Source organism: Colobus angolensis, unplaced genomic scaffold (genome assembly GCF_000951035.1).
Source record: "Colobus angolensis palliatus isolate OR3802 unplaced genomic scaffold, Cang.pa_1.0 Scaffold172, whole genome shotgun sequence".
Classification (NCBI taxonomy): Eukaryota; Metazoa; Chordata; class Mammalia; order Primates; family Cercopithecidae; genus Colobus; species Colobus angolensis.
The window spans coordinates 3698821-3711513 of NW_012114844.1; the positions used below are offsets into that span (position 1 = coordinate 3698821).

Below are 12693 nucleotides of genomic sequence, written 5' to 3' on the forward strand. Positions count from 1 at the left end.
CGAGGGGGGCGGGTTGCCCACTGGAGCCTTTCAGATTCAGTTATTTGAGGCTATAGCTGACATTTCATTCTATAGCCCCAGTTATCTGTTTCCTAGGAAACAAGAGACAGACATTGACTCTGTAACAACTCTCTCTCCCTCTCTCTCCCCCCCACCGCACTCATTTCCCCCGCCCCCTGCTTCACATACACCCGGCTGCCACCTAGACTGACAATTAACAAAAATACATAAATGTCAGCAGAAGCTAAAATTAGTTTACACACTGCACCTTGTGCTGCTGCTCCCTGCCACCTGGACACCGAGGGATGGAGGGACGGGCACCCTCTCTGGCTCAGTACCACACCATGGCTGGCCTGTGGTGCATCCTCTGAATGGCAGACCTAAGGACCCCTCTCTGCACCTCACCCCCTGCCTCTCTCCTCCCCGTTTTACCAGGACTAGGCCCAGGCTGATCCCCCAGCACTTCGTTTGTCTGTCTGCTCTCTTCGACGAATCCCTCTGCATGCAGAACTGGCCCCTCAGAGCCCCTGCCCCTTCCTCCTGCCAATGTCCCAGCCCAGTCTCACTCTCCCAACATGCCCAGTTGCTCAAACCAGAAACCTGTGCTTTGTACTTGCTGTCCTCTCCTCCCACAGCTCCTCCTCTCAGCTGCATCCCAGGCCCCTGCCCGCTTGCCCACTGGCATCCCTGTACAGCCCCCTCCCCCTCCCAAATATGCTGTGAGCTCTGGACACCAAGCTGTCCCCATGCTCTTCCATTCAGCTGAAATAAAACCAGAACCAATGTCCCATCCTCTGGGAAGCCCTCCTGATCTCCCTGGGATAAGTCAGTGGGTGACTTGCTGTGTGCCCCCACAGCCCTTTGTTCTTGCCTCCATGACAGTAGTGATTGCACCACGTTAATTATAGCAATTACAGTGCTTACTAGGTGCCAAGCATTCTTCTAGGAGCTTTACATGAATTTAACTCATATAACAGTATTGCAGATGGGTGTCTATTGTCTGACTCTTCCGCTTCCCTGAGTCCTTACAGGGCAGGGCCCATGGTTGGCATGGTTCTAAGTTAGTCGCCTACACCCAACACAGAGGTGGCTTCCAGTGGGCTCTTATAGGGACCGTGTCTGTTTACTCGTTGCTCTAACCCCAGGACCTAGAAGGGCACTTAGTCCATTTTTGTGCTGTGAGTTCAATACATGCTGCATTGAATTGGCAACCCAATTCCCAAAAGGATGTTCTAATGATGTGCTTTCCCTGCCTTCCCATCGGCGTGCCTGATGGTTTCAAACTGGCTTTTTTGCAATTTGTTGTCGAACAGGGCTTTGTGTGTTTTGTTTCCTTCTTACAATATCCTAAGCATAGGTTCTGTTACATGGTACAAAAGCCCTTTTAATCGAGAATTGGAAACTGCTAAATAGAATGGCATTCTGATTATCACAAACAAGGAATCTGTGCCTAGCTCATGTGGCAGCAGGCACTTTGCAAAACAGCTAGATTGATTGCAGGAGTCTCCTGTTGGTCCCATGGACACTCTGGTAATTGGAGATGTCTTCTTCTTGGTACAGCATTACTTCACGGTGAACTTCAGCCATGAGAACCAGAAAGCCTTGGAGCTGAGGACAGAGGACGCAAAAGATTGTGATGAATGGGTGGCAGCCATTGCACATGCCAGGTATGTCTCCGTGCCCAGGGCAGGAATCCCCCACCCCATAGTCCAGGCAGAAGAGACCAGACCCAAGGGCCCTTGAACAAAGCCAGGCCCCATGAAGAGGAGGGCAGGGGAAAGGAGGAGAAGAAGCATCTCTTGGCAGGGTCCACCCTTACAGCCTGCACCTCTGAGATGAGCCTCTCAGTGCCACAGGGAATGAGAGGCCATGAGTATTGTAGCTCCTACCCTGTTCCCACACTAGTTACCTCTTTTATATTAGTGGAACCAAGTATTTGGTTTGGTTAAAGGATTTTGTGGTTCCTGAAGCCTAAGTCCTCCAACATTCTGACCCAAATGCAGCCATTCATTCGCTGCATGACCATGGACCAGTCCTCTCTGCTCTCTGGACCTCACTTTTCTCATCCAGAGACTGACATTCTAAACCTCTCTGAACTTTGACACTCAGGGATTCTAGGCCTGCTCCTTGCCTCTGCTCCAGCAGTAAGTGCCCCCTGGAGGGAGACTCCCTGGGCCAGGAGAGGGGAAAGACAAAGGACAATAGGTACCACAGAGACAACAGGGGCTCCAAGCTGAACGGAGTCCCTTTTGGGTCCTAGGGAAATGATGGGTTTGTGAGCCAGGATGTGATTCCAGAGCTGACAATCGTCTGGCAGAGCTGAGCATGGTTAGGGGCAGCAGCACCCAGACTTTCCGTTCTGGGCATTGGATCTTTCTAGCTTAGTGAGTAATGGTGTTTCTGTGTCTGCTGCCTAAAAAAATGGAAGCTCCTGAGGGCAGGGATCAGATGAGGTTCTTTGCATTACCGAGGCCTGATAAATGCATAGACAGAGTGCCCAGTAAATATGGGTTAGAGGAATGCAAGAATGGATGGATGGTTGGAGGATGGATGCAAAACTGGTTGTTGAGTTTATATATGGAAGATGAATGGTGAATTAATGGAGGATACATGGATGATGCATGGGCGAGTTGAAAGTATGTGTGGATGATGGATGTATGCTTGGATAGATGGATCCTAGGGCCCCTCCTTGAGCCTTGGGTCAGACTAGTTAACCAGAAGCCCTTATTATGACTATAGCAATGACCTTGGCCCTGAGATAAGGCCATCTCTAGTTCTTTCCTCAATGGGGTATCCATTCTAGCTACAGAGACCAGGTTGTCACATATGAACCAGTAGTCAGGCCCAGTGCACAGTGCTGGGAGACAGATGGATGCAACATAAGTATTCCATCTCAGGTAGACATTAGATGTATGCACAGATAGCTCTGGTGCATGAGGCTGGGTTAAATACAAAACAACATGAGAGAGAGACATTACTTCCATCTGCAGGGAAATGGGAGAATATGGGGAAGCTGGAAATACGGTAAGATTTGGCCTGAGTAAGGGGATTGGGAGTCAGACTTGATGGGTTAGATTGGTAACATTGAAATGCTCATTTCTCCCCACCCCCCCCAAAAAAAAGCTTTAAATAAAGGCACTGATACAGGAAAGATAATTCCAAGAATAATGAAGAGGCAAAGTTTGGATGTTATAAAGTGATGAGGTTGGCCAGGTGCAGTGGTTCACACCTGTAATCCCAGCACTTTGGGAGGCCAAAGTGGGCAAATCACTTGAGGTCAGGAGTTTGAGATCAGCCTGGCCAACATGGTGAAGCCGCATCTCTACTAAAAATACAAAAATTAGCTGGGCATAGCGGGGGGTGGTAGGAGAGCCTGTAGTCCCAACTACTCAGGAGGCTGAGACAGGAGAGTTGCTTGAACCTAGGAGGCGGAAGTTGCAGTGAGCCGAGATCGCGCCATTGCTCTCCAGCCTGGGCAAGGGAACAAGGCTCGGTCTCAAAAAAAAAAAAAAAAGAAGAGAGAGCGAGAAAGTAGATGAGGTTGGACCATGGACCGTGGGCTGGAACCAGACCATAACTGGATCTTGAATACTGCTGAGATGTTTGACCTTTCCCCTGTGAAAAGTGGGAAGCCATCGAGGGTGTTATACAAGGGGAGTAGCATGATCAGAACTGTGATCTGAATTGGAAATTGCTCATGATATAGAGGATAAAACTGAGTGAGGAAGAACCCAGATGCAGGAGGAGCAATTGGACCTCAGTCTCCTAAGCACTAAAGTAGAACCAAGAGCACAGTTATTTTGAGGAGCAAATGAAATTATTTATGTGAAGGGGCTTTGTAAATGTAGAAGTATTATAGAATTCTAACTTTTACGTGCTGATAACCAGGACTACATTGATTTAGAATCTCAATCAATACGAAAAGTTTCTAAAGGCAATGAAATACCAATACTTATATGATAGAGTGGCTAAAATGGTTAAGACAGAAAATATTGAATGTTGAAGATGAGTGGAACAAACATGACTCTCATCTAGTGCTGGCAGGAGGATAAAATGGCACAACCGCTTTGGAAAATTGCAAGGCTGTTGCTTAAAAAATTAAACATACATCTGCTCTGTGACCCAGCAGTTCCACTTCTTGGTACTCATCCAAGAGAAATGAAAAAATGTCCATAAGAAGTCGTATGCAAATATCCCTTAGCAGCTTATGCATGATAGTCCAAAACTAAGAATAGCCAATGTGTCCATCAACAGGCAAATGTCTAAAGTCACCTTGGTACATGCATGCAATGGAATGCTGCTCAGCAGTAAAAGGAACCAGTTACAAATGCGTGCAACCTGGTAGATGAATCTCAAAATCAATTTGCTGAGTAAAGAGTCAGACACAAAATAGTACATGATATTTGGTTCCAGTTACATGAAATTCTAAAATAGGCAAAATGAGCCTGTGGTGATAGAAATCAGAACAGTAGTTGCTTCTGGTGTAGGGATTGACAGGGAAGGGCATGAGGGAACTTCCTGGGGTGATGGAAATTTCATCTGGATTTGAGTGCATGCATTTATCAAAACTGATCAAACTGCACTTAAGACCTGTGCTTTCTACAATATGTATGTTAAACCTCAAATTTTAAAAATGAATGATATATATATTTTTTAATTTTAAAGATAGTGTTTTAATTTTCTATTGCTGCATGAGAAATTACCACCAACTCAGCAGCATGAAACAATACCCATTATTTTACCTCCCTGTTCTTTGGGTCAGAAGTCCATGCTTGACTGAGGTCTCTCTCTGCCCAGGGTCTCACAGGCTAAAATCAAAAAGTCATAATCCCAGCACTTTGGGAGGCCGAGGCGGGCGGATCACGAGGTCAGGAGATTGAGACCATCCTGGCTAACATGGTGAAACCACATCTCTACTAAAAATACCAAAAAAATATAGCCAGGCGTGGTGGCGGGTGCCTGTAGTCCCAGCTACTCAAGAGGCTGCAGCAGGAGAATGGCTTGAACCCGGGAGGCAGAGCTTGCAGTGAGCAGAGATCGCGCCACTGCACTCAGCCTGGGAGACAGAACAAGACACTGTCTCAAACACAACGACAACAAAAAAAGAGTCAGTGGGCTGGGCTCCTCTCTGAAGGCTCTGAGAAATCATCACTTCCAGGCTCGTTCTTGTTGTTGGCAGGATTCAGCTCCTTGTAGCCATGGGACTGAAGTCCCCGTTTCCTTGCTGGCAGCCGAGAAGGGGAGTAGGGGGCAGTTCCTAGAGGCTGCATACTCCTTGCCACATGGCCTCCTCCATCCTCAAGCTAGTAACTCTCCAGCCTCAGATTTCTCCCCGTCCCTTCTACAACCAGCAGAGAAAACTCCCCGCTTTTAAAGGCTCATGCAATTGGATCACAGCCACCTAGACACTCTCCCTGCTTTAAGGTCAACTGAGCCACATTGACACAGGCTGGTGACAGGAGAAGAAGCCCTGAAGGGCAACTGGGCAACAGTGCATGCCAGGCAGGCAAGGCACTCCTCTCCTGCCTACTATGGACAGGATAATTTTTCAAGCAATTCACTAAATTAAGGACTGGCTCTAAGAAGCCGATAAAATAATAATAATCCAATTGACATCAATGCTGCCAAGCCTGTCTGGGCCTCCAGAGCCTGACAGAATGTTCTGCATCTGAGGGTGTCTGTCTGCTCTACAGTCTGTCCAGCTCTCACAGTTCATCATGTGCTTATGATAACCCAGGGAGGGGTCCCTTCAGCCCATTTGACAGACGTATGACCCAATGTCACACAGGACATGGGTGCCTAAGTGGGGGTTGTAGAGTCCCAGATCCTGGCTCCCAGTAAGTTGGGAGCTCTGCAACTGCCAGGTAATGCAGATTCAACACAAACTAGAAGCCTTCCTCCCCAGTAAAGGAGCAGCTGGTGATGGAGACCACAGACCTGTGAACAAAAACCTCTCCATCTGCATCATCCTTTTGGAAGCCAGGGGCACATGTCAACGGGACAGTGATGGAATGATGGGACATGCTGATTGTTTGCCTTCTTCCTTTTTCAAGCCCTAGGGCCAGCCCACTGGCCTCCCAGGAATGTCTCCCATTCAACATGGGGGCTGGGGGAGTGACAACGGCGATGGTCGCAGAAAGGGAAATCGAGGCACCTTCCTTAGAATAGTCAACATCAACATCAGCCATCCTGGCTGAGCTGAGGCTTGTTGAGCAGTGCCTGGGACAATAGGAGCTATCGTGCTCTTATCTATGGAGTTGGCCATAAGACCAGAGGGGGACACTGTAACTGTAAGCATCACTGAACCCTCAGACATCGTGTGTGTGTGTGTGTGTGTGTGTGTGTGTGTGTGTTTGTATCAGGGGAGACACTGGCTGTCTTCCACAGCCATATTAAGTATTTTTACATATTCCCAACTTAGTTTTTATTTACATATATATAATAGATACTTCCTGTGTACAAAAAAAGGCACTGGAGTGTATTAATATCATGTAGAGACACAATGTTCTCTCGCACTGTATGTATAATATTCTGGTATTATGGGATGCCTCTGTGGGGGGTGTGTGTTTATGTACAGCAAGGTATAAAATGCAACATCAAGTGCATTTTACAGTGTATGTTTCAGTGGAGAGAACTGTATGCCAAACCAGAAGATGAAACCACTAAAGGAGGCACAAATACACTGTCAGGGGCTGGAGCCCAACTCTAGCTCCAGCTTTGACACTCATGGACTGTGATTTGGACCTCAGTTTCTTCATTTGTGAAATGAGACAACTGGTCTTTTGTGATCCCCAAGTTCCCTTCTCTGAGAGTCTGTGAGTCTGTAAAGATCGCGCCTGCACAAGGGAGGATAGAAGGATTAGAAGGATAGGAAGGAAAGGAAGGATAGGAAAGATAGGAAGGAAAGGAAGGATAGGAAGGAAGGGAGGGAGGGAGGGAGGGAGGAAAGGAAGGGAGGGAAGGAAGGATAGGAAAAGGAAGGATAGGAAAGGAAAGGGAATGGAAGAAGGAGAAGAAAGGAGAGAAGGATGGAGGGAGGGTTGGAACGAGGGACAGAAGGAGGGAGGGAGGCTAGCAGAGCAGCCTGCAGATGAGGTGGACGCCTGTTTTACAGCACTCTGACGGGGTCCATTAGTAAGACCAGACTAATGAAGCAGCCGAATTTTCACACCTGTGGGGTGGGGGAGGTGTAGTGGTACAAAACAGACTCCTTCAGGCTCTCAGCTGAATTTCCTTTGCAAGGAAAAACAATTAAGTCTCTTGAGAAGTTGGAAAAACTTAAAAACCTGATATTCATTTTCATAACAGAAGCACAAAATCTTATTACACTTTAATAGGACAGCATTACAAACTAAAGGATTCTCTCTTCTAGCCCTTTTATCTTTAAAAGTGAGTGGGAACAAGAACGCAGATGTGCTTTCTAGATCAGACTCGCACTCGGGCCCACCGCCCCACCTTGCTCCAGCTGTCTCCCTGCCTGGACTGCCCCCAGCTCCACCCTGCCAAGCCCTCTCACTCTGCAGGGTGCTGGGAGTCAGGGCCTTCTGCTAAGTGCAGGTGGGTGGGTGAGCCCCTCTCCCGGTCAGTGCCCTGCTTGGTTCGCCAGAGGACAAGGAGTCAGCATCTTACCTGCCATGTCCATCTGTCCACAGCTACAGGACCCTGGCCACAGAGCATGAGGCATTAATGCAGAAGTACCTGCACCTGCTGCAGATCGTGGAGACGGAAAAGACCGTAGCCAAGCAGCTTCGGCAGCAGATCGAGGATGGGGAGATCGAGATCGAGCGGCTGAAGGCAGAGGTGACTGCGGGCTGGCGGGTGGAGAAGGCTGGCCAGGGGCCCAGGCCCCAGACACAACATCTTAAACCCCGGGCTCCTGCAGGATCAGGGAGCCACATGACGGGCAGGGGAACCAGCTCCCAGATGCAGTTCTTCCAGGCTCCAAACTTAAGATGTGGTAGTACTGGCAGAATGAGAAGGTCCTGTGGTCAGACAGGGTTTAAATCTCACCTCTGCCACTTACTGACTGCAACCTGGAACAAGTCCCTCAACGTGCCTGTGCCTCAGTTTCTGCAGCTGTAAAACACGGCTTTCTATAAACACCTGACAAGGTCGTGAGGATTGAGTGAGATTACCTATGGGCAAGCTCCTAGTTACTGTGTCAGCAACTGTATTGACTGAGCATTCTGCATTAATAGCCCAAGACTCTGGAGGGCGCAGGGTCACTGGTAGGTCACTAGAGTGTGGGCTTCTGCTCAACTCCAAGGCAGCCCCTTCCCTCCACCCATCTTGATGAAAGCTCCTGCAGGGGCCCACCAGCCAGCATTCTGGAGGCGGCATTGTTGCCAGACTAAGCTTCTTGGCTTCCCCAAGTGGGGGCCATGAAGCAGCAGCATTGATTTCACCTGGAACAGAATCTCAGGCCCCGCCCCAGATCTTCTAAATTAGAATCTACATTTTAACAACAGCTCAGGTGATTCCATTTACATTAAACCTTGGGAAGCACCAGCTCTTAGTCCCTTAGATGCCCCTCACCAGCTATCAACCCCGACACAGAATGATCTGATCATCTCTTCCCCCCATCACCTCACCAGCATGCTCAGAACCATCTGGCCATATCATACAAGGACCATGGACTCTGCACTGAGGAGGGGAAAATGAAAACACAGACCCCTGAAGTCAGCTGGGTATCCAATTTGCAGGGTCTGATGCGAGGTGAAAATGCAAGGCCCAGGCCAGGGAAGTCATTCTCCTGTCCCACAGCCTCCTGACCTAACTCATGGCAGACAGGCAGCACCCAACCTCAACCTCCAGCCTGCCCTGCCCCAACTGCCAGGATGTGCTCAGTAGCTGGACTTGGGTGGGCAAGGAGCTCCTTCTGAGTCACCCACCTAATGCACCCTGGCACTGCTAGCCTGTAGCACTGTGGGGCGCACACTGGCCCCCAGCCTGCACCTATGCCCAGGCACCTGCTGAGAGCCAGGGGCGATGGTAGACTGTGAGTCTCCTCAGCTGACTCAACCAGTTGCTCCCTGAGCAGATGGTAGCAGAGGTCTTGGGGCCTGGGATGCCAGCGTGTGAGGAATAAGCAGTCAATAACCCATCCAAGTTGCTGAGAAAGCAGTGGGAGGTGTAGGAACATGCATGAACCAAGGCTCCAAGACCCTGTGGTGTGCTCATGGTCCCATCAGATTTCACTCACTAAACACAATTCAAAGAGAAAACTATTTTAAGAATTTCAACAAAAGAGCTTGAAGTCCCAAGTGCAGGGCCTTCTGAACATAGGACCCCATCACACCTGTAATCCAGCTCTGCCTGGAATGTTCAAAGATCTAAAGCCAACAATTCCACCTTGTTCCGCAGCAGCCAAGCCCTGAACTAAAAGTAACATCAACTTGCAACCTCAAGGTCAACAAAAATTCCAGATTCTACACACCTCTGCTAGCCTGATAACAGGCACCTTCAAGACATACTTTCTTTCCCCACAACCATCCTGATAGGATCAGTCACCTGCGTTTCACAGGAGGAACCAGACTCAAAAAGCCCAAGTCACTTGCCCAAGCTCACACAGCTGGGAAGTGGCAGAGGACTGGAACCCAGGTCTCCTGTCTGCTTGCCAGTCTTTCCACTCTACTCTGGTAGCCTCTTCCCACAGGGCTACCAGAGCTCAATTCAGGGATGTCCCCTCTCCAGCCCACCCAGTTCATTGTGGGATCAATCCTTGCCCAACACAGATTCCTAAATCCAAACTAAACTCCTATACAGGATCAGGGAAGGAGCCCAGCGCCAGTACCAGATTATTAGCTTCATGATCAAGGGTGTCCAGGTGTCATTCATTCATTCACTTATTCACTGAAGATCACCTACCACTGACCTCATCCTTGTCCCCAAGCACTCACCTTTTCACTGTGGGCACCAGTGCACTACCCATCTCCTGGCCTTTGCACATGCTGGTGCTTCTGTTTGGAATGCCCTTTCATCCCCAAGCATCCTACCTGGTGACATCCTACCAAACTCAAATGCCTCACCCTGGGGGACCCCTGGACCGGAGGGTGCTCCCTGCTGTCTGCTCCCATGGCTTTCCGACACTCAGCTCACCATGTGAGAGCAGGCTCCATGCATGCCTGTCGCCCCAACAGGCCTGGCAGGAACTCCATAAGGACAGGGCTGTGTCGCTTATCACTCCTTCTTTTGGCCTGGCACATAGTAGGTACTCAATAAGAGCTTGATGAATGAATGGTTGTCAGACTTTGTGGGAAGCATCAGAGATATGAAAGTTTCTGCCTTTGGGTCTGATTGTAGTAGAGTGTCATCAGTGCCATAGTAGGGTTTGCGGTGTGAACCCAAGTCAGGAAGTCAGTTGTTTTACAGCCTGGGAGGTGTGGGGTCATGTTGCACATGGCCTTAAAAGGTGTCAGGGCACTTTAGGTCAGAGAAGGGGTGTAGGTGCAAAGGGCAGAGCCCCCTGTGGTGTTGGGGAGCAGAAAGCAGGTCAGTCATGACTGAGTGAGAGTGTGTGTGTGTGTGTGTGTGTGTCTCTAAGTGGCAGCAGAGACGAACTTGATGGGAATTTTCGGAGCGATGCTTCCAACTGAGTGTATTACCATTCAGGGCAAAAGATTTTTTAAAGAAGACTTTGAAAGAAGGACCATCTTAGGAAAGCTTTCTGGCCCTAGTATCTCTCTTGGTCTCTCTCTCTCTGTCCCCCTGATATATACACACACACATACACATATGCAAAAACATGTCCTGCAGGTCAGAGGGTACCTGCTGGCTCTGAGTGGGCTCTAGGGGAGTGGAAACAGAGCTTATTCCTGAGGAGTGGCCATCAGGTGGGCAGAACACACTGAAAAGCCAGGTGAGTGATGAGTGACACCAGTGAGGAAGGCCCAGGGTCTTAGACTGTCAGAGCCAGGAGGACTCTGAAGACACCAAGTCCGTGAGGAGGAAGCGACTTACCCAAAGTCTCTCGCCTCCACCGCTGGATCTCCTGGCTGAAATCCTTGGCCTGAGCCTGCCCCACCACAGCCTTCTCCTCCCTGCTGAGGAGAGGACCTTGATAACAAGGTACGTATTCAGGAATGACAGTGTTGCCTGGATGGCCCCACACTCTCATGGTCCACCTCTCTTCTGATGGCCCAATAAGCTTCCTCAGGCCCCATCCCACATATTCCTGAGGATTCCCAGGGGCTTACATTCCCCTGGCCACCTCTTGCTTTCAAACTCCACTCTCCTGACCTGTCACTGCACTTCTCATGGCAGCTGCCTCCACTCAGTCTTCACTGCTTCTTTCCCCTTTAGTAGTCACTACCTGTATCTGTCAGAATGGGCTAGATTATGCTGCAGTAACAACCTCCAAATCTGAATGTCTGAAAACAGCAGAGGTTGATTACTGACTCTGTGTGTCCATTGAGAGTTCTGCTGAAGACTCTGCTCCCCAAAATCCTCCAGTGATTGAGAGACAAGCCAAGGAGGCTTCTGCCATCAAGAAATTCACCAGTCATGTGGCTGGGCTGGGGAAAGGCACATGGCACAGCGCTCACATCACATTGGACAGAGCAAGTCACGTGACTGTACCCAACTTCAGAGAATCTGGGAAATACAACCCACCACTTCCAAGAAGAGAGAGAACCAGAGTATCTGCAAAAGTCCCAACAACGACTCCTCCTTCAGTCCCTAAACCCATAACACAGGCTGTTGTATGTAACAGAATGGAGGGGCACTCAACTATTAAAACAGAAAACAGCTCAAAAATGAATAGAAAACACCTCTGACCTCATGTCACCCAGCCTTTCGTGCCACAACCATCCTTCACCAACCTCCCCTTTACGCACTGACTTCTCTCCTCACACTCCCACGTGCCACTTTTGTTGTTGTCTATAACCTCTTTCCCTAACAAGATCTTCCCCCTGCATCCAGTGATGTGCCAGAGCCTGCTTCTACCATTGGCCATTGGCCATCTACACAACACTATAACACCAGCTTGCAAGAGCCAACTGTTAGATTTTCAAGAATTTCACTAGCTGCGTATTTGACCTTTGGTAGCTTGAAATGGGCTGAGCTAGGAATGGGCTGACATCATGGGAACTGGCAAATGCTACAAGTCAGTTTTCCTTTCAGAGAGCTTTACCATTTATAATTTACCATTATATTATTGTCTGTAACTTTTTTCATGACCAGCTCTGTAATTTGCAGGGCTCAGCACGAAAGAAAATGTGGGGCCCTTAAAAACTTCGAGACAGCAACTGCAGAAGCTTAAACCAACCATTGGGCCCTTGTAAGCCTGGAGCTCTGTGCAAATGCACAGGCCACACATCCATGAAGCCAGCCTGTCTCTTCTCCCTTTGTACCCTCCATCCTGTGGCACCCACCCCAGCCATCTCTGTAACAGGAGATCGTGCTGACACACCTGTAACGTTACTAAGTTAAACAATCAATCCCCTGCTGACTTAGTCTCTTCTCTCCCTTCTAAACAATCCTATCAGGCCTTCTCTTTCATTACCAGAAAACCCCATCAAGGAACCATCTAAACAAGGGAACATCTGCCTCTGAGAAGACTCCTCCCCTCCTCTAGAATGCTCAGTTTGGCATAATTTCATTTTCTTAATAGCTATTTCTCTCCCATTTGCAATTAGAAGTAAATTTGGAGAGCTAAGACAGGCCCTAAAGGGCAGCATAGAAGTTTGCAGATGG

At 48.9% G+C, this 12693-nt stretch overlaps 1 protein-coding gene across 1 annotated transcript in view; it reads left to right on the forward strand.

Moving 5' to 3' along the window:
* RASGRF1 (Ras protein-specific guanine nucleotide-releasing factor 1) overlaps positions 1 to 12693 on the forward strand; it is a 136694-nt gene that overhangs the window by 23252 nt on the left and 100749 nt on the right. The window contains exons 2-3 of the mRNA XM_011938398.1: positions 1561 to 1667; positions 7653 to 7800. Coding sequence (XP_011793788.1) covers positions 1561 to 1667; positions 7653 to 7800 — 255 coding nt within the window. The remainder of the gene's footprint in view (positions 1 to 1560; positions 1668 to 7652; positions 7801 to 12693) is intronic.